At 46.3% G+C, this 25,562-nt stretch overlaps 1 protein-coding gene across 11 annotated transcripts in view; it reads left to right on the forward strand.

The window, feature by feature from the left end:
* Positions 1-25,562, forward strand: part of Ttc7b (tetratricopeptide repeat domain 7B) — a 219,320-nt gene that overhangs the window by 18,230 nt on the left and 175,528 nt on the right. For 10 of the 11 annotated variants that reach the window (XM_076921409.1, XM_076921413.1, XM_076921419.1 and 7 more), the window contains exons 2-3: positions 6,909-7,063; positions 12,995-13,163. In XM_076921409.1, the coding sequence (XP_076777524.1) occupies positions 6,909-7,063; positions 12,995-13,163 (324 nt within the window). Of the gene's footprint in view, positions 1-6,908; positions 7,064-12,994; positions 13,164-25,562 lie in introns of those variants that run through there. The other variant, XM_076921416.1, reaches the window with a different exon arrangement.

A 25,562-nucleotide genomic window follows, 5' to 3' on the forward strand; every position in this document is an offset into this window, starting at 1 on the left:
CCTTCCTATATTAATAGTAAACTGGGAAAAGATAGTCACAGTATTGGTTTTTATTTTACACCATTATGAAGTTGAAAACTTATTTTTACCATTGTAAATGAGGAACCTTCTGTAGTGTGAAAGATGAATGTCCATCCCATCTATATGTCTGTCTTCTCACAGCCTTTCCCCCATACAGCCACTCTTAGGACTTTATGTAGAGCATCTCGAAGTGGCCTGTCCATATGTATAATTTGAATATTATTTATTGGGAGGAGGGGCATGCATGTGCCATAGTATTCATTTGAACGTAAAGGGACAACTTTGTGGGGTTGGCTTTCTTTTTCCACCTTTCCATGGATCCCTTGAATTGAACTCAGGATGTTAGGTTTGCATGGCAAGTGCTCTACCCATTGAGCCATCTTTCTAGTCCCCATTCCTCCTCTTCTACCTCCTCTTCTTCCTCCTCCTTCTCCTTTTCCTTCTCCTTTTTCTTCCTCCTCCTCCTCTCTCTTCTTCCTCCTCCTCTCCCTCTTTTTCCTCCTCCTCCTCCTCTCTCTTCTTCCTCCTCCTCTCCCTCTTTTTCCTCCTCCTTCTTCCTCTTCCTTTTCTTTCTCCTCCTCTTCTCTTCCTCCTCTTCCTGCTCTGTCTCCTCCTCCTCCCACACAATAATGCCATTCTACACACCCTTTTTTGTATCTTGCTTTTTTAACCCTCTGTCTTTGAGATTATTGGCTGTTACTATGTCACAAACTGGCTCAAAATGCAGTGCCTTACAACAGACTGTGGCCGCAGGGTTCTGCCTGGTGCCTGCTGCTCTTGGATGGGACCTCACTGTAGAATATGGCTTAGATAGCGCCATTGTCTTTCCTGTGGCCTCCAGTGGTCTGGTCTGATCTAGATCAACATGGGCCCAAGCAAGTCCACTGGTAACCACAGATAATCAGATGGAAGAGGAAGTGAGTCTTCCCCTTTTAAACTTCTGTGTATATAACAGCTTACACTGTGGGGCAGTGGGCTGTGAGAGGCAGCTGAGTACTGGCTGAGCTCAAGCTTTGAACCCTGGTGACCCTAATGGGACAGCAGGGCCTTGCTTCTGGGCCCTGGTTCCTTTTACTTCTCCACAACCCAAAGAAAGGTTTGTGGCCTTAGGTCACATAGCACAGGTAGCACAAGTAGAGGGCTTGACTACAGACCTCAGAGCCTCAAGAGATCTCCATATTAATGAGATACCTAAAGGCCAGAGGGCATAGCCAATTAAGAATTCCTTCCCAGACCCTCCTCCCATTCACAAACAGTATTTAACCTCAGGCCCGCCCTGAGGACACGGGGTACAACTTTATCCACTTTCCACCGTGACAGACTTTTAAAACTATGGACTACCTCTTGTACTTGGGGCCCACCATGGAGAACCATAGAGGGGGCCTCCAACTAATAAGCCTCCTTATCTCCCATTGGAGGACCTCTCTGTGTCCCAGCCATGGAGTCTGCCAACTCAAGCAAGCTAGCCAAGCCAGCTGTGACCCAGCCAAGCAAGTCACAATGACCAAGAGTCTCATCCACCCCGAGGGGCACTTCTTCCCCTAGCCCCTCTCTGTTGTGGGCCGGTTCAGCTTGTATGTCCCTGTCTCAGTTCCTCTGTGGCCTCCCAGTGGAGCCTGGGAGCCCAAGGCCTGAGACCAGCCGGTCTCCAGTCAGCCGCTTCGGCCAGAGACCCTCCACCCAGGAGCTCCGCCCCTGCAGGACTTCAGACTGGAATCTCTCCGTGCCCAGAGTGGATTTCTGCGACCTCTCATAGCCCCACATTACACTAACCTGTTGCTCAGGTTTGGGGAGTTTGTTGAAGATGGGGGCATTCATATATTTAGGTGACACAGATGTGCTTAGATAATTCCATCTGTTTAATTTGTTTAATGAATACCGTATGTTGCATTGGACACATCAAAATTCATCAAACAAGTCGCTATATTACTGTTTTCTGTCCTTTACCATTTCAGGCAGGGCTGTGTATAGGAAATTGTCTCTTTATTATGCATTTGTGCTCAAAGATGCAAAGATCTATGGGGTAAGTTGCTAGACCTGGAATTCCTGAGTCAGGTGATACAGGTCTATAAACTACTATATAGAAATTGCTAAATTGCCCCTAGAGGCAGTCCTGCCAATTTATACTCCTGTCAGTACTACTTGTTTGTGTCTGATCAGAACACTTAGGAGTTGGGGGAATCACAGAACTGAAAATGCCATTACCTGCCACTGGAAAAAAGCCAAATAAGTGGGGTGGGGGTGGGGGTGGGGGACCAACATGACAAAGGAGAAGCAGAGAACCCAGCTGTCTCAGCTGTGTGACAAAGGGGACGCTACAGAACCAGCTCTTCGTGAATAGAGGCTTGCTTTTTCCCTCTTGGGTCACAGCCACACCAGGAATGGTTTGAATAGAGCTAAATGACATATGAACTGAGTTGCTGAGATTTTTGTGTTGGTGTCAAGGACTTCACAGAACAGAGAAGAAACCTGACATTTTTTTCAATATCTGATCTCTGCATACCAGCTGCTTATCCTACCAGGGAGCTGCTGTGAAGAAGACAAAGACTAGAGCCCACCCTGTCTTCCCTGGGGGTCCAAAGAGCCAGGTGCTCCAGGCATTGGGCTGTGGTGGCCATAGGACTTTCAGGCTTTCTGTTTAGAGCTGAACCAGGGCCCTGGGTCTGTCTACTGAGGCTAATATCTGCCCTCTTTTCTGCCAGGGTCCTGCTGGTGGTTCACCTCAGGCTGTTTAAGTTACTGGGATACTCTTTCAAACCAGCCTGATTCAGGCCCCTCACACCCCCTCCTCACTCTGCTTTTCCCAGAGTCCAAGTAGTTGGGACAGGAAGGGGTCCAAAACCACCTGTCCCGTTGGAAACTGCAGCTTAGGGCCTGAGTGGCTGGGCTGGAGGCTGAACACACCTAGATGCCAAAGTCCAGGTGGTCTGCGCCTGGCATGTTGGAGAGATGCTGTCAGGAACTGCCCAGGTTCAGACCCCAGCTCCAGGACGAACTGGCTGTGGCCTTGGACACGCTGCTTTCTCTCTCCTGCCTGTTCTCTGTGTGAGATGGCAATGGTGATAGTCTCGACATCTTAATGTTGCTTTTAGAAATTGCTTGGCACATGGCCTTGTGCTTAGTAAGAACCTGGTAGAGCTGAGCAGTTAGTCAGTGGTTTCCAGTATTTCCTTCCTCTGATAATGCTGTAGACCCAGGTGCACAAGGGGTGGACTTAGAGAACTTTCAGTCTCCAGTGTTACTAATCTGGGATGTATAGTAGGTCCTTCAGGAAAGAAAAGATCAGCCCTAGTAGCTAGTGTTGCTTAGCTCCTGCTACATGCTATAATATATGCGTCGCATCTCTTGTGTGGTCCTTGCAATTGCCAGCTGAGGAAACCAGTGCTCAGAGAGATTAGGTGAGTCCTCAGTCCCATACAGATAGTAAGCCTGGATTCTGGTCCCAGGCTGCCTAAGCCTGAGCCTTTCTTCCTCCTGGTGTTGTTTGGGCTTCTCTGTCCCAGAAGCTGCAGGCCTGCCCACTTCGCAGGGCGGCTGCTCCCTGTGTAGCTGGAGACCCTGCCCGTGCTTTCCCCTGTGCCTGGGGAGTACTTGCAGGAACAGGAAGGTGCTCAGATGTAAGGCTTTTGTGGGTAGAGTTCAAAGGGTAGGCCCCCATTTCCCAGTCACAAGTGGAAATTGAAGGCAGCTGTGTGTCTGTTAGCTGGCTCTCAGGGTCTCTGCACTGCCTGTTTCCCATTCTCTATATTGTTTTTGTGACTAAGCCAGAGAGAGAAACTCCATAGCCCCACCTTTGGGGGAGTGAAAGTCTGTTTGATCACCTCTTCTTTCTACTTAATTCTTTAATCCATCTGAAATTAATATTCTGTGGTTTGAGGTTCCGTCTTCCTTCTTCCCTCATTGTCCCAGCATGTAGCCAGATACTTCCAGCACTAAGAGCTGGGTAATGATGTCTGCATCTTTTCTTGCTGGTAGAATGTGAACTGGGGACCCATGGATCCTGACAGGTACAGGCAGAGTCCATAAAGCATGGATCCTGCCATCCAGGACCCCTCCAGTATCACGGCTGAATCTTGCCTATGAAAGATATTTTGGCAAGAGCTCTTGATGTCTAATTCTCTGTTCTCCTGGCTGGGAGAATGAGTGACAGGTAACTTGCAACCCCCCCCCCCCCTTTTTTTTTTTTTTCTTAAGAGGACAAAGAAAACATAATTTGCTTGGCAGATTGAAAGGGAACCTGGAAAGTAGAAAACATTCAGGAGTGGTTTTAGTATAAGCATGCTAAAGTCAGACCATAAGCTCTGTTGGGGAGGGTATAGTCAGAAAGTGCCTGTCAGTGGGAGCCTGTTTCTTCTTTGACAGTTATTGGGACACTGTAACCTACCTGCTCTCTTCTCCACTTTGTTCTCTGTCCTTTTCGTCCTTGGCTCTGGTGCAGAGTGTGTCACTCCATCCCCTCAGCCTGGTGCCCTCCCACTGGGTTCATCAGTCTGGCCCTGCTGTCTCTGTGGTGTGGCTTCCATTTTTACAAATGGAGGATTGATGCTGTCAAGTCGCATGGTGAGAACAGGTAGCTGGGTCCTCACCTGCTGTTTTAGGTCTGGGAATTCTGCCACAGGCCCTGCAGCAGGGAGGCAGGCAGATGGGTGGGGCTGTGGGAAAGCAGTGTGAGGAGCCATCAGCGTGGGTGCACAGGATGCGTTCTTAGAATGTGCCTCTTGGAATTGCGGCTGAGGCTGAGCTCACATCTAGGGCTCATTGTGTTCTCTCTTTCTTCCCCTCCCTCCTTACAATATACAGGGTTCAGTGGTAGAACTCTCGTTTAGCTTGCTTGAGGCTCAGAATTTGATTCTCAGTACCATAAAAACAAAGTATACAGAAAAGGGTTGGCATAGATTGATGATCAGCAATCTTATCACTTATCATTATTATGGTTAACAAATATCCTGACATCAAAACTTGTAGCTTTTAAGAGAAAGTTCTATTTCTACCCTCCCCCCATAAGTAATATAAAAATGATTCAGGGCCAGGCATGGTAGTGCACTCTCAAAGCAGAAGCAGGCAGATCTTTGTGAGTTTGAATTCCAGACAAGACTAGCTTGCTCTATGTAGTGACATATATTCAGCTGGGGTGATGTGATATATATATATATATATATATATATATATATATATATATATATATATATCTCCTGTTTTAAAAACAACAAAACCAAACCAAGAAAAAAAACAAAGTGAAAACCGCTGAGCTCTGCCTAGCCCGACGCACACAAACACTCCTATGATCCTAGCATTGCATTGGAAGCTGAGCGAAAGGATCACAGATTGCAGGACAGCTTACACAGGGTGGATTTTGTTTGAAAACAAACTAATAAACAAAAGATTCTGTTCAGCTATAATTCAAGCTATAGAGATAAAAAATGTAAACATAGCCCAAATTTTGTTACTCTGACATTCTTGCTAATAATTATTTTAGGCATCCTTATGGAGTCATGGGGATATATAGATATGAATATTTCACAGTGGTCACATCTTGCCCATTATGACATCCACTAGCCATGGGTAGCTACTGATTTGAACAACGGCCTGCTTCGGTTGAGACATGCTGTCTTTGTATAGTGCACACTGGCTCTAGAAAGCTGTGACAACCGCGTTCCCTGCTGCCTGTCCTTCTCTCTCCTCCTGGGGTGTCAGCCTTTGCTGTCCCTGGGCCCTCTTCAGACATCACTTCCTTCTCTTCTGACATTGGAAGCTGCTGTAGACCACCTGACTTCCTGTGTTACAAGAAGTTTGTTTTCTTTACAAACTTCTAAGGAATTCTTAGGCTGTGTTCTGGTGTTGGCTGACTCCTCCTGGGACTCTAGTCTCATCACTGAGAAATTGTCTCCTTAGGACACAGACGGAGCAGTGCAGAGGCTTGTGGCTCCTGCAGAGTGACTGGTGCCAAGATGAGGCGCACTGAGCCTCTGCTGGGCTGACCACCCAGATCTGAGTGGGTCCCCTACGGTGACTGTTTTAATTGTAAGTTTATGCAGTATAGGCAAAGCTGTTCTCCATTCTATGACCAGAATATTGACTGAAAAATCAACCTAAAGGTCATTATAACCATTAGACCCAGTTGAGGTCTCCTAGACCCTGGCAATAATAGGGTCCTTGTAGACTTCTAGACCTTTTCAAACTGACTGTGTATTTTTAGTGTTCCTATGTCTGTCTATCACAGAAACATACCACAGTCAGGCTGGTGTATGAGTTGTTCTGAGTTCACCCAGAACAGTCTGAATGTGTGGGTTCTAAAGAGCTAGCTGTTCCTCACCTCTTTTTAATGCAAATTAACCAGCAGCATGACATGGAGATTAGAACTATTCAACACAGTGTATGTACTTCATGAGCTATCCTCAAAGGCAGGGCTGTATAGCATGGTTTGTAGAGACTTCATTCAGGTTGCTGTCACAAAGCTCTGAAGACCTGACTAGGAAGATGTTCCTCCAGGCTCACTGTCCATACTTGTGAACATAGACTTTGACAGAGCAGGGGATTTCACTGCCCTTCTCTTGGAAATAGATAATGTTGGACTTTGTATATATTTTGTAAGATCATCACATATATTACTATCACAGGAGAATTTTTTCTCCTTTCTGATCTTAAATTTCCAAATTAACATGTAGCCATCTTGGGGTCAGTAACTATGTGGCAAAGAAATGACTGAGTGCTTGAGACAACACTGTTAGAATGTTCCTTGCTAAGGGGCAGTCTCACATTGACCCAATCTTAGGTTCTGTGGCTCACCAGAAACCTGGAAGCTTGAGGCATGTGGGGCATGAGGTCCTCCGGGCTTTCCAGCACACAGACTGTTTCTTACTCATTGATCGTCTCACTTGGTTCTGCAGATGATATGGCTGAGCTTCTCCTAGGAGAGTCGAAACTGGAACAGCACTTGAAAGAGAAGCCCTTGCGGCAGGGAGCCAGTCCCCGGGGCCCCAGACCCCAGCTGACTGAAGTGCGCAAGCATCTGACCGCTGCCCTGGACCGAGGGAACCTCAAGGTACTGTGTGCCTCGGGGACCAAGAAGGGATGATGGGGTACTGCCATCATCTCCTGGGGACAGTGTGCTGAGCAGGGTATGTTTGGAGTACACATGTACAGGGTTGGGTTGTCTTCAAGGCACATGCCTTGCAGGATCAGTACATCCTCCCTCTGCTGGCTCCCAGCCTAGTAGGAATCTCTGATGAGAGTCTGCAAGGACACATCCATCAGAATGAGGGGATCATTTCCCCCAGGTATTTGAAACAAGGTTTCATTATTAATTATAACCCAACATTCATATGTAGCTTCCTATTTAAATTGTGTGGTTAAATTATGTGGTCAGTAAGCCTGGTGCTGCTACACTGTGAGAGGGAGCCAGGAACTCCCCGATCTTTGCTAGCCCCTTCACACACACACACACACACACACACACACACACACACACACACCCTGGTCCAGACCATCTCAGGCACTGCCCCGGCATCCATTCTCTGTTTCTGGCCTGTAGCGCTCACTCTGTTCTCTTTCGCCCATGTCTTCTTGCATGTGGCCTGTGAACCTGGCCATCTCCTTTGCATTTCACGAAGGCTGGCTCTCTCCTTGCTTGTCCTGCCCCTTGTCTATCCCTGGAGTCCAGCCCTTGCTTCTTTTTGATACTACTCTCAATGGGTTAGTTTCTTTTTCTGGTGGTGTGATAAAATACCCCAGCAAAAAGTAACTCAAGGGAGAAGGTGTTTTGTCCATCACGTGAGAGAAGCCAATGCAGCAGGAGCAGGCAGCAGCATGGCGCATCCACAGACAGGAAGCAGAAAGCCGGGATGCTTGTGCTAAGCCAGCGTTTCCCCTTTTCCTTTTTATCCAGTGTAAGACCCCACCTCAACTAATCCCTGACAGGAATATCCAGATGCTAAGTAAAAGGCCCACAGTGTGCTAGAGGCTTGTCTCCTGGGTGATCCTAGACCTGATACAGCTCACGGCACCACAGCTCCAGCCTGCTCAGCTGATGCTCTGTCCTTCCTGGAATGTGTTTTCCACTGAGGATAGCAGTTTCTGGGGAACTTTGGAAGCTATGATTTCTTTTTCCTTTTATCTGATAAGTTCCTGTAATCTTTCCCTTGCCTCTCAGAATCCTCCTGGGCTGCCTCCCGACCTCACCCTTGTCTATGTGTATACTTCCTGCCCTTCAGTCCCAGAGAGGCCTTATTCTTTTTATTTTTCATCTTAAAACTTTTATTTTATTTGTGTATAGGTGCTTTACCTACATGTATGTATATATAACACATGTGTGCCCGATGCCCTCAGAGGCCAGAGGAGAGTATCAGATCCCCTGGAACTGGAGTTCTGGTTGGTCATCAGCTACCATATGTTGGGAATCGAACCGAAATCCTGGACAGGAGCAACAAATGATCCTTACTACTGAGCAATCTCTCCAATTCTGAAGCCATATATTTTCTTTTAATTCTAAACAGGAAACTTGTGCTTCCTATTAGCTTGCTGTGTGACCTTGGGACATCCTTTCCTTCTCAGTTTCCTTAGGCATGGGTTGGGCTTTTTGAGATTGTCTCTTCGGACCTTCCCAGTCCTTGCTAGCTTATTTCTGGCTGCTTCAAGCAGTGACCCTGCATTCTGAGCTATTTTCTTCTGTCATCTGGCTACCTCCTCTGCTCTGTTGCAACAGGTCTTGGACAATGTTGGCACAAGAATTCTATGTCATGCCTCTGGAAGCCTCTCGGAATGAACAGTCTCTGTGTATGTTTATTGCACAGCGTGGCTCTGGAGGTCTGCTCAAGGGCTTTATTGTCACATGGGAAGCCTAGATGATCAAGGACATACCTGCATTAGGGCCTTAAAAGCTGGTTTCCCTTGCTAACTCACGGGCCATGCTGGGCCTCAGCTCACAGTTAGGGTATAGCTGTCTACCTGGTATCCTTTCTTAACCATGTGCTCCTGGTGACTTGGGTGGATATTGGTCAGCAGCAGAAGGTGGAGGAACAAGTGGATCTCTGTGGCAATGGTGACAGCAAAGCAGACCCAGGGTCTTGGAAGGGTAACGCTATGAATGCATTTCAAGAGGAGGCTGCTAGCTTATTTCTTTTCCCTCACTCCTTTCCTTTACTTCTGGGAAAGTTAGCCATTTATTTCAGTCTCTGCTCTCCATCCTCTGAAGCCCAATATACTTAAACATGTTAGACTTCATGTTGGAATTCCAGAGTTAGTTCCAGTTCTGGCTTTATAAGTCATGTGATCTTGGAAAATTCCTTAGCCTCTCTGAATGTCCCATTTCACAGGATTGTTCTGAGGCAAAAATGTGGGAGTTGTCTAAAACTGTACCACAATACACTGGACATGTGTCCTTTACTGATATGTTGCTGCCTACCCAAGAGGTTTTCTTCAGTTGCTGTGTGTGTTTTTTTTTTAACCTTCCCCTGACTTATAAAGAATGTTCTAGAGTTACACAAATTTAGCTTAGATGTGTTCTCTGTTCACATTGGCTAAAATGAAGCTTCTTTCCTTGGCTATAAATCTAGTGTCTCCACGGACTCAAGACATGCAGAGAGTGGAGCAGCTGGCAATGCAGCCAAGAGAGACCTGAGTTGGAGGACAAGAAAGCTGTGCTGTGGCTTGTTCCTCAGGCTCTTCTCCCTATAGCAGGACAGCTAAGTGCTGTAGATGGACTCAGATAGCAAGGTCCTCCCAGGCGATCTGTCCTCTGACTCAGATGGCCCTTCAGTTTCCTTTTTAACAACTGTGCATTTCTTGTGGCAAATACATATAGCATACACTTGTTTTGTTGGACTCTAAGATCCAAACCAGGGAACGCACTCCCGCAGAAACACGCACAGACAAGGGATTAGCTGCAATAACATGAGGTTTAATGATAATGATAATAACCAGTGCACTGGGGTTCTCTTGCACCCAGGCAAGAAGAACCCCGAGCTAAAGCTAAGAGCAGTTTTTATACCGTTTAAGGCGTGGACTAGAGAAACAGTGACTAGGCACAATATGATTGGTGGAACAGTGTGACTTTTAAACTGATTGGTTTTTGGAGAATGAGGTGGCAAGGATCTCCCTTGTCTGTAAGTCCTGCAGAATGTGTCTACATGCTCTGGGCCTTCCTCACCCGCAGGTGGGTTCCCTTCTCTGTGATCTGAGGAATGTCAATCCAGCAGGGTAATCCAGCAGGTGTCCTCAGACTAAGGAATGTGCTCCTCCCAGGATGTGTCCTGGGCAGTTAATTTTTAAGTTTAACAGAATCCCTACAGTTTCTCATTTTACCATTTGCAGGTGTGTAATTCGATGGCAGTAAGTGGTACATCAAAAATCCTTTAATCTTCTCAAACAGAACCTCTATCCCCACTAAAATCAAGTTCCAGAGGTCTGGGAAGGTGCCAAGGATTCTGTAGGAAACCTTTCTGATAGTGGAGTGTACTTGTGGTGAAGACCCCCAAACTCGGGAGACCCTTACTCAAGTCTCGGGAAATCACGGCCACCCAAAAATCGCAAGACACTGTACCTGGATGCAATCAGCAGAGGTTTATTAGGGAGAGTTGGCTAGCCAAGGTCAATTCGGTTCACTCACGCAGGAGTTGAATTGACAAAGCCAGTCAGTCTGAGAAGGGTTTTTAAAGGGGGAAACCACAAACCTGGAGAGTGAGGAGGGGGTGAAAGGTTGCTAAGGAAATATAACATAAAAATAGTGGAGAATTCCAGAGGAACGAAACCTACCTGAATCAGGGTTGTGTGGAAAACACTCTGTATTCTCAAAATGTAGTCTTGCCCTGTCACTAGATCAACTATTTCTCAGTCTCACCTAGATGGCTTGCATTTCTCTTTGTGGTCAGGAATGTGTCTTCCTGCTTTGGGCCTTCCCCACCCACAGGTGGGTTCTCTTCCCTGAGACTTGAGGAATGTTAATCTAGCAAGTGTCCTCTGACTCAGGGATAATGTAACTCTTCCTGGAATGTATCCTGAGGCAGTGAAGGCCTGAAATCTTACATTTAGTTCTGCTTTCTGGAACCTGCATTCTTTTGCTCAGGTCTAGGGGTAAAGAAAAAAGCCTGTATATATTTTATAAAATGGTCTTTATAATTTTTCACTCTACAGTGGTACTTAGCTGACTAAGGGTTTTACTGCTGTGAACAGACACCTTAACCAAGGCAACTCTTTTTTTTTTTTTTTTTGTTTTTTTTTTGTTTTTGTTTTTTTGTTGTTTTTCGAGACAGGGTTTCTCTGTGTAGCCCTGGCTGTCCTGGAACTCACTCTGTAGACCAGGCTGGCCTTGAACTCAGAAATCCACCTGCCTCTGCCTCCCAAGTGCTGGGATTAAAGGTGTGTGCCACCACTGCCCAGCTCCAAGGCAACTCTTATAAAGGCAGCATTTAATTGGGACTGGCTTACAGGTTCAGTCCATTATCATCAAAGCAGAAGCGTGGCAGCATCTGGGCAGACATGGTGTAGGAGCTACTGAGAGTTCTACCTCTTCAGCTGAAGGCAAACAGGAGAAAAACTGGCTTCCAGGCAGCTAGGACAAGGGTGGTAAAGCCCACACCCACAGTGACACACTTCATTTCACAAGGCCACACCAACTCCAACAAGGCTACACCTCCTAATAGTGCTACTCCCTGGGCCAAGCATATTCAAACCATCACGGGGATTAGCCTTTTCTCCTTTTGCAAGTCTGCTCTCATCCATTTCTTCTGAATTCTTACACAGATGCATCTCCCTTTGCCACTCCTGACTCCATTGGCTGCCGCTTGTCCTCGCTGCTCCCCTTCCATCTTCTCCAGGTAGCCTGGTGCCCTTGCTCCCTTCTGAGATTGCCTGGAAGCCACCCTGGCTGGCACTCATATGCGTATGAGTGTCTGTCATCCAGCCCACTAATGCTACAGGTTATGTGTGTTTCTAGGTGCACATAAATTTAGCCGTGGAGTTCAAGGACAAGGCCTGGGAGAGGACAATGGATGTTTCCTTGTCTGGGTAGCTGGGTGCTCCCTCTCTCTTTGGCTGGTAGGGTGTTTGGAGACAGGCAGAAGATGAGGTTGGTACTTAGGTGGGACAGGGGATGACCCCTTAGCCATCACAGCCCTTGGCCTCAAGAAAAGGATCCTGGTCCATAACCTCAGCCTCCCAGACATGATTGACTTCATGGGAAAGGTCCATCCTGCCTTTGGGAATCTTGGCCTTGTGTGGTTTGGGTTCTGTCTTGGGTATAGCTCTACTGAGTTGGGTGGACCCACTTGGATGTCAGCCATCTCCCTCTTTAGAGCCAGTGTTCACATTTTTTACTTTACTCTGGAAGCCTTTCTTCCTCCTTGGTCCAGCCCAGGTATGTGGGGAGCTGTGGGGCTTTATTTTCTCATAGCTTTATTAAGGTTGAAGTCATATAATGAGCCAACTGCCCATTCAAAGTGTACAGTTAAAACATGGTATTTAATGTATTTATGACGTCATTCTACCATCACCACTAGCAGTTCTCAGACAGTTTCTTTCATTACCTCAAAAAAAAAAAAAAAAAAAAAAAACCCCACTATAATCCTTGGTAATCACCCTCATATTCTCTGATGCCAGCCTCAGGCACAGTCTCAAAGTCATGATCCTGTAAATTCAACACTTCCTGGACTTTGCTGACCAATGGGAGTCACTACATCATATGGCCTTTTGTGACTTCTTGTTCACTTGGTATGTTTTTGTGTGTTTGTCCATGTAGTAACATGTATTAGTAGTTCATTTTTTTTCTTATTACGACAGTAATAACTTTATGGCTAGCTCATGTTTTGATGGATGCTGGGGTTGTTCACCCGCTGGGGCTATTGTAACTAATAGTGCTAAGAGCATTCATGTGAAAGTTTTCCTGAGAGGCTCTGTAGGGTTGTCCTGCAGCCGATGGCAGGGCTCCTGGGGACAGTGCATGTAATATCGTAGGAACTGTTTTCTGTCTTTTTCCTTCTAGTCAGAATTCCTACAAGAATCCAATCTGATCATGGCCAAGCTGAATTATGTGGAAGGAGATTATAAGGAAGCCCTGAACATCTATGCCCGGGTGGGCCTCGATGACTTGCCACTGACGGCCGTCCCTCCCTACAGGCTGCGGATGATCGCTGAAGCCTATGCTACCAAAGGTGAGGATGCATGCCTTCCCCCAGCTTCTGTTTGACCCCTGTGCTCTTGGTGATTAACTTGGCTATTCCCAGCAAGGCCGCCGGGGTCAGTCCTACTGCACATTCTGGGTAACAGTAAGCCTGTAACATCTTATTTCCTCAGAGCCGCAGTCCTCTAGTGTTTACGTCTTGGTGGCATTTCTTGTTACTCTACCATGTATGAAGTTTTGGTAATTAAGTTGCTGAACAGCATGTACAGGATCTCACTTCATATGGCCACCTGGCCCTGGGCCGACCATGTTTTTATTTGTTAGTGTTACATTTGGGCTAATTAAGGCCAATTGATTAATCTGTAGCTGTCTGTAACAGTCCTCTGAAGGGTCTCCATTCCAGGGACAAAGAAAGTGTAGCTCTGTCCTGCCAGGAAGCAGCTTGCGGTCTTGTGTGAGTGGATGTAGTCCTATGAGAAGGAGGACGGAAGGCAATGCACATACTGTCTGTCTGTGTTATCACCAAGCTGCGGACCCCTCTTCCACCACAGCTGTGTCACACGGTTATGAGGAGGAGGCCACATAATGTACAGAAAGCACTCGCGGTGGCGTCTGGCACCTACTCAGTATTCAGTAAATGATGCTTTTATGGCAACCCAGACAAGAAGCTCATGTAAAAAGGCTGAGGATGGAGCATCTTCTCAGAGGCAGCAGAAGGTTCTCTGGGCTGCTAGGTCAGGAATGCTCCAGATGGAGGGACACACAGAACTGGGCCTCCCAAGGCTATGGCATTCATAAGCAGGCAGCAGGAAGCCTTTCTTCTGCCTCCAGCCTCCTGCCGTCCTAGGTACACATTGCACCTGACCATGGCTGGCCCAGGGGCAGGGAGCAGGTCACCTGCATACTGCTGAGATATGGGCTGTCAGTGGTCCAGCCTAGCTGACGCATCCTATTCAGAAGTGAACAGGGCCCCAACCCGAAGTTTACTTAAGAGATTTGGGGCAGGCTTATTGTCCTCACCCAGTTCTGCTGGTTTCATCTAATTATCTAAATGTCTCTGGCATGGGAAAAGATACCACTACTCTTGACAGTGCGCTCTCAGTATAATGGACACAGTTCTTTGAAGCCAATCTGTGAATTAGTGTACAAAATAATTGTAAATCTTACTTGGTGTTCACAGTGCCCTCTAAGGCTGACCATTGCTCTTCCTGTTTTACAGAGGAGGAAACCTGGGCCAGGAGGCTAGATAACTCGCCCGGGGTCCTCAGCTAGGAAGAACTTGAGCCAAGATTTGACCTCAGAGATGAGTGCAGAGATATGTCTTCCCTCAAGTGGTGCAGGGAGCTTAGGCTGGCCAGTATTCAGCTGAGCCATCTCTCAGCCCTTCCTCTCTCTTTCCCTCCCTCCTTCTCTCCTTCCCTTCCTTCTTCCCTCCCTCCTCCCCTTTTCCTTCTTCCCTCCCTCCCTTCATTCCTTCTTCCTTTCTTATTTGATGTTTTTATTTTTGAGACTATAATTCCATCATTTCTCCCTTCTCTTTCCACCCTCTAATCCCTCTCATTTACCTTTCTTGTTCTCTTTTAAATTATGGCCTCTTTTTCCATTGGTTGTTGATACATCAGATATTCATAGATAGATAGATAGATCAGATATTCATAGAGAGATAGATAGACCTACAGACAGATAGACAGACATGTAGATACAGATATTCCTAATATAACCTGTTGAATCTGTATAATGTTACTTGTACGTATATTTCAGGGCTGATCATCTAGCATTAGACAACCAGTTGGTGTGTTATTTGCTGAGGCAGACTGTTCTTCCATTCTCAGTATTCCTTAATTGCCTGAAGTTCTTGGTGTAACGTTGAGGCCTTGTGGTCTTTTCTCCATCTGCTTTGGCATGTCTGTTGGAGTTATCCTTGTTCAGCTTGTGTTTAGGCAGCATTTTGGTGAGACTTGATGAGCGGATGAGCGTAGCTTCTGACACTTCTAAGAGACAAAGTCTCACAGCAAACTCCATCACCCTCCAGCTCTGAACAATGTTTCTGCCCCAAGAAGAATCTTTGGATGAGAAGCTTTTCTCCTTAGCTTCATGGCATCTGTCCTAGATAGAGAAAACATACTGTGCTGAGGAACTTTGAAGAACCCTCATCGGCTCTTCTTCCTGTTCTTGAGTTTGATATCTCTGCTTTGATTCATAGGGTCTTGGAGGCTCCTACTCCAAGTCTTATGGGAAAGAAGGTATGCTCTCACTAGCTCTCAGTTTTCTCACTGTAAAGGATTATGGGGGGGGGGGGGATGGGGAAAGGGGATGGCATCTGAAATGTAAATAAAATATCCAATAAAAAAAAAGGATAATAGTAAGGGGTTAGGAGTGGGATACGTGTAAAGCACTCAGCACAGCATCTGGCAGAGGAGCAAATGCTGCTTGTTTTTGTTCTGAGGTGTCCCTTGGACTTGCCCCCAAGTGGATGCACCTCTTCTGATAACCTAAGAGCATCCAGTTACAGGTAAGGGAGAGGCTGGCTTTCTTGCATGAATACACTGCTGCCTCTTGGTCGTACTTTCTGGATATGTTGGAGAGCTACCTCTAGGGACAGCTTATCTGATGATGAGGCCTGAAGAGCTACTTAGAAAAGGGGAGTGCCCAGTGCTCGGGGCAGCTAGAGAGGGAAGCAGGGCTGCCTGGGCTCGCGCTTGGATGAGCACTCTCAGCCTCATTAGGCTTGCCCAAGACTGACCTGGAAAAGCCTGAATCAGTGATTTCATCACAGAAACCTTTAATGTTGGGGATGTGCAGTCAATTCAAGACATATTTCTTTAAGAGGCAGTCATTCCCATAGCCCCATACAACTCTTTCTCAGGAGTGGGCTGGAGACTCTGCTGACTCCTCTACTCTGAAATCCCATACCAAGCAGGCCCATCCTGTGGTGCTAGCTAGCTTTCTCCACAGGCTGCAGAGTTCACAGACCTCTCTGCTTCTTGGCAGTGAGTGAAGAGAAAAGCAGTGGGGAGGTGATAACTAATTATGAACATGCTCACCTTTGCATAGCGTCTTAGTGCTTCTCACCTGCCTCTGCTTAAAACTAACCAGCCCCTGTGCCCTTCCCCTGAGCGCCCACGTGTGCATCAGGCACCTGTTTGTAAGGTGAGTGTGAGAGAAGGAATTGGGCCATCTGCCTTCCACAGGGGGCTGCACAGAGGTCAGGAGAGCTCTCAGGCCAGGCTTTTTACAAGTCTGCTAGTTTCCCCAAAGCTTGGTAGCCACAGTCTTTAAACAGAAGACATGTCTAAAAAGGTTTGTGTCTTACCCAGCTCCTTGAAAGCACTGTGTCTTCACATACCCACACACTTCAACTCAGTGCAGTCAACCTGTAGGCAGACCTGGATTGTCTGTCAACAAAGAGAGAAGCTTCTGGATTGTTATGTTTGAATGGCCTTCCCCCAGGACAGAGCCAGTCAAGTCAACATTTTGGAGATGATCTGCAGATGACTGGCATTCACCCTGGAGGTGGTCCACTCATAACTGGCATTCACTCTGAAAGTGGTCCACTCATGACTGGTATTCACCATGGAGATGTTCCACTCATGACTCGCACTCACCCTGGAGATGTTCCACTCATGACTGGTACTCACCCTAGAGGTAGTCCACTGATAACTGGCATTCATCCTGGAGGTTGTCCATTCATGACTGGGATTCACCCTGCAGGTGGTCTGCTCATGACTGGCATTCACCCTGCAGGTGGTCTTGGTCTACTGATGACTGGCATTCACCCTGCAGGTGGTCCACTCATGATTGGCATTCACCCTGCAGGTGGTCCACTCATGACTGGCATTCACCCTGCAGGTGGTCCACTCATGACTGGCATTCACCCTGCAGGTGGTCTCAGTCTACTCATGACTGGCATTCACCCTGCAGGTGGTCTCAGTCTACTCATGACTGGCATTCACCCTGCAGGTGGTCCACTCATGACTGGCATTCATCCTGAAGATGGTCCTCCCATGACTGGCATTCCCTATCAGACATTGTTCATTTTCCACCACACTTTCCTTAGTTCTGGGCACACGGGTGTCCTCAAAAACATGCTTAAGACACATTGAATTGGGAATTTATTGAGTGGGCAGTTGTGACTTGAACATTACCATGCTCTAAAAAGATGGCACGGTGAGACCACCAAGGAAACATGTATCTTTAATTAGGATTTTTCTCTCACTCAATTCAAAAGAAAACAAAGCATCAAAGTGTATTCACTCTTTTTCCTTAGGGCAAATTCTAACAGTTCCATATGTCAGGAAGAGATGGTACCCCAACAGTGTGACTTAGGGAGTGAGTCTCCTTTCAGAGCTTATTTCCCTCCTGGGATAGTATTGCCAGGCAGTTGCCTTGATTTTCTTAGGAATGGAGACAGGCTTCTTTATGCTCTCAGGTCATGGCTGGGGCTCTGTTCTTGGCTGCTGAGAGAGTTTAGGTGTGGTCGGGTTGGTTCTAGGCTGCCCATATCTGTGCCTGAAGCATCAGGTGGGTGGTACAGTCACACTGTTCTTTCTAGGCCACGGCTGAAGGCTTATGGGCCAGATGGCTCCTTTGTTTAGCTAGTAGCTTCAGTCCCAGGAAGAACTATTAAAGCTCATTTTTTTTAGCCTGCTCCTGTTTGCTCATAGAGACTCCGAAGGGGTGGCAGGCAGTAGAGAATCTGAGGATGATGGTCTTGGATTTGGTTAAAAAGGTGCAGTAGCTTCGGGGCAGGTGGAGAAGTGGCAGGGAATAGCCTGCCATCGATGCCTCTGCCCACTCTAACTGTCTGCTGAGCGGGGGGGGGGGGGGGGGGGGGGGGAATGCACGGGCATGCTCTGTGCACAAAGAAGGTAGAAGAGGTGGTCTGATCCAAAGCCAGCAACTAATGCTGCGTTGCACAGGACAGCAGTGTATGAAACACTGATCTCAGCTCAAGCTGAAGACTCCTTTGAAGTTCCACCAAAATTTCTTCAGATGAAAGGATACCCAACCCAGTTAAGCTTCAGCATCATCCAGATTCAGAACAAAGACTTGGATCCTCCCTCTCCCATTCTCTGGTCGCCTGCCCTCTGCCGGTTCCCGTTTAGGTTGGGATAAGGTTGGGATAAGTTGAACAGCCAGGTCTTATTTCTCTAGGGTTTGTTGCTGAAGGGTCCTCAGTCCTGGCACTAGCAGAATTGCACTCCCACCCTTTATAGAGTTGCCTATGGTGCGTACATTGTAACCACTGTTGCGGGAAATATTTAAAAGAGTGGCAAGTTCCCAGGCTGCACTGGTGGGCCACATGGCACCAGAGCTCCAAAATCTGTCTACCCAGATCGCTAAGTTCCCACTGGCAGGTCGCTACCATGCCAGCCCCATGCTTCAAAACTCCCACGGCCTTTGTGGTGCATATTTGCTGCCATACCTTTCTCTCTAGAACCTAATGGAGCAGCTGGAGCAGCCGTGTGAAGAAAAACAATTTCTGGGCACAACAACTAGACCCCTAGTCTTGTAAGCCATATTAAATCTAAATCCTCCGGTGCGAATCCGCCAGGATAAACCGGGAGACACTAGTAGCTACATCTCGATATTCAGTCCAAAAAGGCCTTGTTTCCTCTTCCTCTCTTCCCCTATCCAACCTGGAAGTCCCTCCTACTTGCCCAGTGATTGGCTCCTTTATTAGGAGATGGTTCACAAGTTAAAAGAAAATTTTATGGGTCCCATGAAAAACAGATATTATAGATTCTTTCTCCCTAGCCTGAGTAGCTAAAGTTGCCCCTCTGGTTTACCAACCAGAGGCCAGTTAATCCGTAAACAAAGAATGCAGAGTTACAGGACAATGGGCTACCAAGCCATCCCAGGAATGAAGATAAGAGATAAACATCTGCCTGCAGGAACTGCTCCCCGCCCCCATGGACCGGTTTGGCCAGATGTTCAAACATTGGAAAACAACCAATCGTGTGCACCCGCTCGAAAGTTTCTCCTTTTCCCCACCCCAAGCTTATATTAACCCTAAACCCTGGAGCCACGAGGTCAATGCCCCTGTCTCCTACATTGAGACACGTGTCGGCCCGGAACGTTCCGCCATTAAACTACCTCGTGTTCTTGCAGCAAGTTGGTCTTCCGTGTGTCCTTTGGGTGAGTGCCATCCTGTGACTCGAGTGGGGTCCCCTTTGGGGGCTTCCCGAGCCTTACAAAGTCACCTGAGTACTGACTCACTCCTTGTCTGCAGCCCCTCCCAGGATAGTGGAATTAACATCAAGATACAAACAGTACTAGGGCGATCCACAACACTTCCTCCTTTCTGTTCTAATAAAAAACAAAACCTTTCTCTCTATTGGGTTCCAGAGAGCTTTCCTGAAGTGGGCTTGCCTGAAGTGCACCACAAAGACCGTGGAAATTTTGAAGCATGGAGCTGACGTGGCAACGACCGGCCAGTGGGAACTTAGTGAGCAGGGTGGAGAGATTTTAGAGCTCTGGCACCATGTGGCCCATCGGTGCTGGGCACAGAGCGGGAACTTGCTGATCATTTTTAGTATTTCCCACAACAAACCACACGAGTGCATCCTGTGAAGAAGAGGGGTAACCCACTTGGGAGTCACGGGGAAAGGGCAAATGCCCTTGATCGACATCCACAGTAGTGATTCTTCTGAGCAAGGGCCCGCAAATAGACTCAGAGCCTTCTATTCCAGTTCTTCATAGAGGCAGCCAGGCAAACCAGGGAGGGGTCAGGTGCTGCTCTGTGACAGGGTCACTATGGTCTTCAGACAGACCTATCTATAAGTAAACGCTGAAGAAACGGGGTTCCTGGGCAAGAGCAGTCTGGAAGAATGGAGGAGGTAGTGCAGAGGGTTCCCGAGGAGGAAAGCTACACCTGTCTGGCCTCAGGATTTGGGCAGAGATCATGTCAGTCTGTTCGCAGAAACCTTTGCAGCAGTCACAGCTCCCTAGGATTGGCTTTTATTAAGAGCTCTAGAGCAGGTGTGGGGAGTGACAGAACTGTGGGAATACATTTGTCCGAGGAATTCTCTGGTATTATAGGGTTGTCACTTTCTGCGAAGAATCTAAGAGATCTGGCCAGTGCAGAGCTGAGATTCTAGGCGAGGCTCACGGAGCCCAGAATCTGTGTGATCCTGTAGTGTGCATAAGACCCTGATGCAGACACTCGGCTGTGATCCTGTAGTGTGCATAAGACCCTGATGCAGACACTCGGCTGTTTTGTTTTGATTCTGTTCTGTGACTTGTGAGAAATTTAATCTGACTCTCATGGTTTTTCCCCTACAAACATCAAAGAGAACATCAAAGGAGACAACAAGAAGATGCTTTGAAACATACAAATGTAGGTCAAGTGAAGGGTCTTTATGTAGTGTCACCTTACTATGCCAGAGGTTAGGGGCAGAGCAGCAGGTGACTCCGATGGCTGCCTCCTCACCCCTTCTGCATCCTTACGTCTACAGATCAGTGAAGGCTTTGTCCTCTTGCACACTTCCCTGATGGGGTTAAAGGTCTAACGAGGGCCAGGAGTGGTGCTTCCAGCTGTCCCTGGGATTGATTTCTTGACCCTTCCCCACAATGTAGACAAAGAGTATGTATATTATATATCCAGTGTGTAGACAACATCGTGAGGAGATGGATACTCCATCTCCCTGGAGGCATAGCATCGGCAATCTACCATGTGTCCTCCCAGATCTCCTGTATAGTTGCCATTCATGAGTTTGGGTTTTTCTACAAGAATGAAATTTTATTCTATACTCTGCTCCATGATTTGTCTATTTCCACCTTGTGAGAGTTCTTGAATACCTTTTCCACAATAGATGATTTCTGCAGTTTTTAGGAGCTACCCAAGTTTCTTTCCTTGTGTGGGCGAGGAGTCACTTAGGCATCTACTTTGGACATCTCTTGTTTTAGCTTTTCATTATCTGTAAGAGAGTCAGGTGCACCCTCCTGGCCTAGTCTATCTTTGTTCCTCATGGTTCTCATCAGAAAGTTCGCAGAAATAGAGAGTCTGTGTCAAAAGAGAAGGATTTCTAGATTGTTTTGTAGAATAGCTAGATTTGTGTTCAGATTTGAATATGAAGTGTCCTCCTGGGCTCGTGCTTTGAAGGTGTGGGCCTCAGCTGGTGGAGCCATGTTGGGAAATACTGGAAAGTGGGCCTGACTGGGGGAATGCTCTGCAAGGATACACCTTGTCCCTGCCCCTGCCATCACGAGGTAAGCGGCTCAGCCACTGTACCCTCTCCACCACGGTGCCATAGCTCAGAACAGGCCACACAACAGGACCAGGTGATCCTGAGCAGACCTCTGTCTGTGGCTGGAAGAAACCTTCCACCCTTTAGGTTGGCTGTCTCGGGTGTGTGTCACAGCAATGAAAAGCTGACCAGCATAACCTGCTTGCCTGTGTGTGCCTGTGTGTTCCTGTCTTCCTTCAGTGTGTGGGCCCAGCCTCCTCCTCCATGTGGCCAGCACTGTGCAGAGATGTAACAGACAAATCATCTCTGTGCCACATTGCCTAAGTTGGAATACCTATGTCTGTTCTACCATCTTTCCAGAATACTCTGTGTATAGCTTTAAAAACATTTTGTGTGTGTTTGTGAATGTGCATATGTGTTTTTTGTGTGTGCATGTAGAAATTGGAGGACAACTCAGGAATTGATGCTCTTCTGAGATCATGTGGAGTCTGGGGTTGAACTCATGTTGTCAGGACTGTGTGCAAGCACCTTTACCCACCGGGACATCTTGATGGCCCAATTGTTTGTTTGTTCCTAACAAATTTATTGATATATAATTCATATATTTTGCCATAAAATCTAATCATTAAAGTATATAATGCAGCAGTTTTTAGTATATTTAGAGTTATGTAACCATTACCAGTTGATTTTAGAAAATGTTATCACCTGCCAGAAGAAACTTTTACTCATTAGATAGCAGTTGCCTCCCAGGGTCCAGCCCACTCAACACTCAGTTAACTGTCTCTATAGATCTACTTACTCCAGAAATTTTATATAAATTAAATTTATAGTAAGTCTTTTGAGTCTGACTTCTTTCACTTGGCATGCTTTTAAGGTTCTTAGATGTTAGAGTGTGTGAAAGCGACGGTGCTGTAAGTGGCTGTGCACAGACTCGGGGTGAGTGTGTTTTCATATGCCTGCGTGCCTACTAGATGTAGTGCTGCATGACTAGATGTCATGCTGCCATGACAGGGCCATGGGGTAACTCTGAGCTTACTACCCTTTAGAGGAAACAAAAACTGTTTTCCAAAGGATTTTACCTGTGCATATTTCTGCTTCCTCCAGATCATTGTCAACATATGTTAATCTCTGTCACTTAAGCATTTTTAATCTAGTTCTAAATTATGGGTCTATGTATGTGTCTGAGTGAGTGGTACATGTGAAGGGCTGCAGTACCCACAGAAGCCAGAAGAGGGCATCGGATCCTCTGGAACTCCAGATCCTCCAGTTCTGTGAGGTTGTGGGCTGACTGATGAGTGTTCTGGGGATCAGACATGGTCCTCTGCAAGAGCACCATGCACTCTTAACCACTGAGCCGCCCCTTCATCCCCTTCTGACATGACTGTTATGTGAGACTGTCCATGTGTCTCCCCAGTGACGGAGGACACTGAGCAGTTGTCACACTCTTGCCATTTATTGTATCTTTTTAAAGAGAGAGCCGTGGAGATCATTTGCTCCTTGTTCTCTATTGAGCTGCAGTAGTTTTTGTTTGTTTACATTTTTATCTATAGATCATTTTGCCAAGGTATGGTCTATAATTATTTCATCTCAGTCTGTGCTGTCTTTAACTTTCTTTTTTTCTTTAAAAAACTGATGTAATTATCCTTTAATTGAGGCCGTTCACCTCCCCAGCTTCTCCCCATCCTCGCTCTACCCACACAGCTTCTTGTCCTTTCTTTCTCTTAAAAAACCAAACCAAACCATGGGGTTTATTTTGTGTTGGCCAGCCACTCCTGAGCATGGGCCCTACCTTTAGGCACAATTAATATACCCACTTCCACTCCACTGAAGAAAACTGATTTTTTCTGTACCCAGCAGCTATCAGTTGCAAACAGCCTCTTTGTTAGGAGTGAGATTTTGCGTTCTTTCCCTCTCTTCCATGATTGGATTCTGTCTAGTTTCAATGTGTGCAGGTCGTATGTGTGCTACACCCGTCTGTTTGTATGTGTATCAGACCTGTTCTGTCTGGATGGCACTGTCCTGGCAGCCATCTGCCATCTCCTGGCTCTTAGAATCTTTCCATTCCTCTTCTTCTTAGATCCCTGAGCCTTGAGAGGATGAGTTTGATAAAGACTTCCCCTTTAGGGCTAAATGCTCCACAATCTCTCACCCTCTGCACCTTGTCCAGTTGTGGGTCTCCATGTTACTACCACGTACTACGAGAAGCTTCTCTGCTGCGGGTTGGGTAGTTCTCTGTTCTGTGGGTAAAACAACATGTTATTAGGAGTCATTCCGATACTGTGCTTCTATAGCAGAGTAATAGTAACCCCCCGGCCCCTGCAGTGGTGTCCCTTGAAATACAAAAGCTGAGTTTTTTGCTGGTTTTGTATCTAGAAACCATTGCCTAATCAAGGTAGAGAAGACTTATTCCTTTGGTTTATTGTACAAAGAGCTGAACTGGTAAACTTAGGTTTCATAACTCCATTATGAGTTAATTTTTATTTATTTTTATGAAAGAAAGGCCCAAATTTATTCTTTTGCGTGTGGAGTTCCTGTTGTTCTAGAACCATTTGTTAGGGAGACAATTCTTTTTCTACTAAATTGTCACACCATCCTTACTGTTGGATATAAATGTGACTGCTCATGTCTGGACTCCCTTGGCCACGGAATCTACCCTTCGTACTGTGAGGTCAGTGGCCTTGTGGCCTTGTGGTACACTTTGAACTTGTAAAGTCTTCAAATCTGTTTTTTCTTCGCAAGATTGTTTCAGCTCTTTTGAGTCCTTATATTTCCATGTAAATTTTAAGACAGATTGTAAATTAGGGCAGGAAAATTTTGATCAGGGCATTGTTGAATCTGTAAGTATATTTGGACAGTATTGTCATCTTCTAATCCATGAACATGGCATGCCTTCTTTCATTTAAAAATATTGTCTAGGTTTTTTTTTTTAAGATTTATTTATTTTATGTATGTGAGTACACTGTCACTGTCTTCAGACATACAAGAAGAGAGCATCAGATCCCATTACAGATGGTTGTGAGCCACCATGTGGTTGCTGGGAATTGAACTCAGGACCTCCGGAAGAGCAGTCAGTGCTCTGCGCCATCTCTCCAGCCCTTGTCTAGGTTTTTTGGGGGTATGTATGTCTTATATTCCCTTTAAACATTTTATTCTAAGTGTTTTGTTCTTTTAAGTATTAGTCTACATAGGATTGTTCCCTGGTTTCATTTCGAGATTTTCAGTGCCATTGGAATGCAGCTGGCTTCCTTATGTTGTTTCATATTCCAGAACCCAAATGAACTCTGTTAGCTCTAAAGGAGTTGTAAAGGTATGTTTTTAGTGTTTTCTATATAATATCACGACATCGGCAAATACAGGTAGTTTTGTTTCTCCCTGTGTGTCTTTTTGTTGCATATCTGCACAGGCTGGTCCTTCCATGAATGTTGCCAAACGGAAGTGACCAGAGCAGACGTCCTTGTGGTGGTGGAATTTTATGATAAAGTTTGGGTTATTGAGTTTTTTTTTTTTATGACCTTTATCAACTCCAAGAAATTCTCTTCTATTTCTAGTTTGTTGGATTTTTAAAAAATCACATATGTGCTTGAGAATACAAGGTACTTTTCCCCCTCTGATATGAAGGTCATATAATTTGTGTGCCTCATTCTTTTAGTATGTTGTTTTCCATATGTCAGCTCAGTCTTGTGTCCCTGCGATCCATCCCATTTGGTCATGGTGTCTAATCATTTCTGTGTAGATGGGTTTGGGGTGTTAATCTTGTTGAGGCTTTCTGTATTTGTGTACATAGAGGACACCTGTGGTCTCCACGTGAAGGCTTGGCTTTGTCATGAAGACTATGATGTCACAAGGTGGATTTGAGAAGTGTTCCCTCCATTTTGTTTTCTTGGCTCTACTTCTTAGATATCCATATGCATCTGGGTTTTCTTTGTGGGGTTTTGGTTGCTGGTTCAGTCTCTTGTTGCCTCTTACCTTAGGCTTTAATAGCTTTCCCCCACTCTCCACATTTTTCTTTATAAGGCATCTATTGCCATATTGGTGTTTGCTGTGGTATTTTTTCTTTGTTTTGACTTTCTTTTGGAGACAGTTTCTGTTGCCCAAGCTTGCCTTGAGTGTTCAGTCTCCCTGCCTCTGCCTCCTGAGTAGGAGAAATTAAAGCTATGCACCACCTAGCTATCTGGCACCAGATATCCAGCCCTATGGTATCTTTTCAATGGAGCTCTGAGCTAGTCAATAGCGACAAACAA

This window comes from Arvicanthis niloticus, chromosome 23, assembly GCF_011762505.2.
Source record: "Arvicanthis niloticus isolate mArvNil1 chromosome 23, mArvNil1.pat.X, whole genome shotgun sequence".
Lineage (NCBI taxonomy): Eukaryota > Metazoa > Chordata > Mammalia > Rodentia > Muridae > Arvicanthis > Arvicanthis niloticus.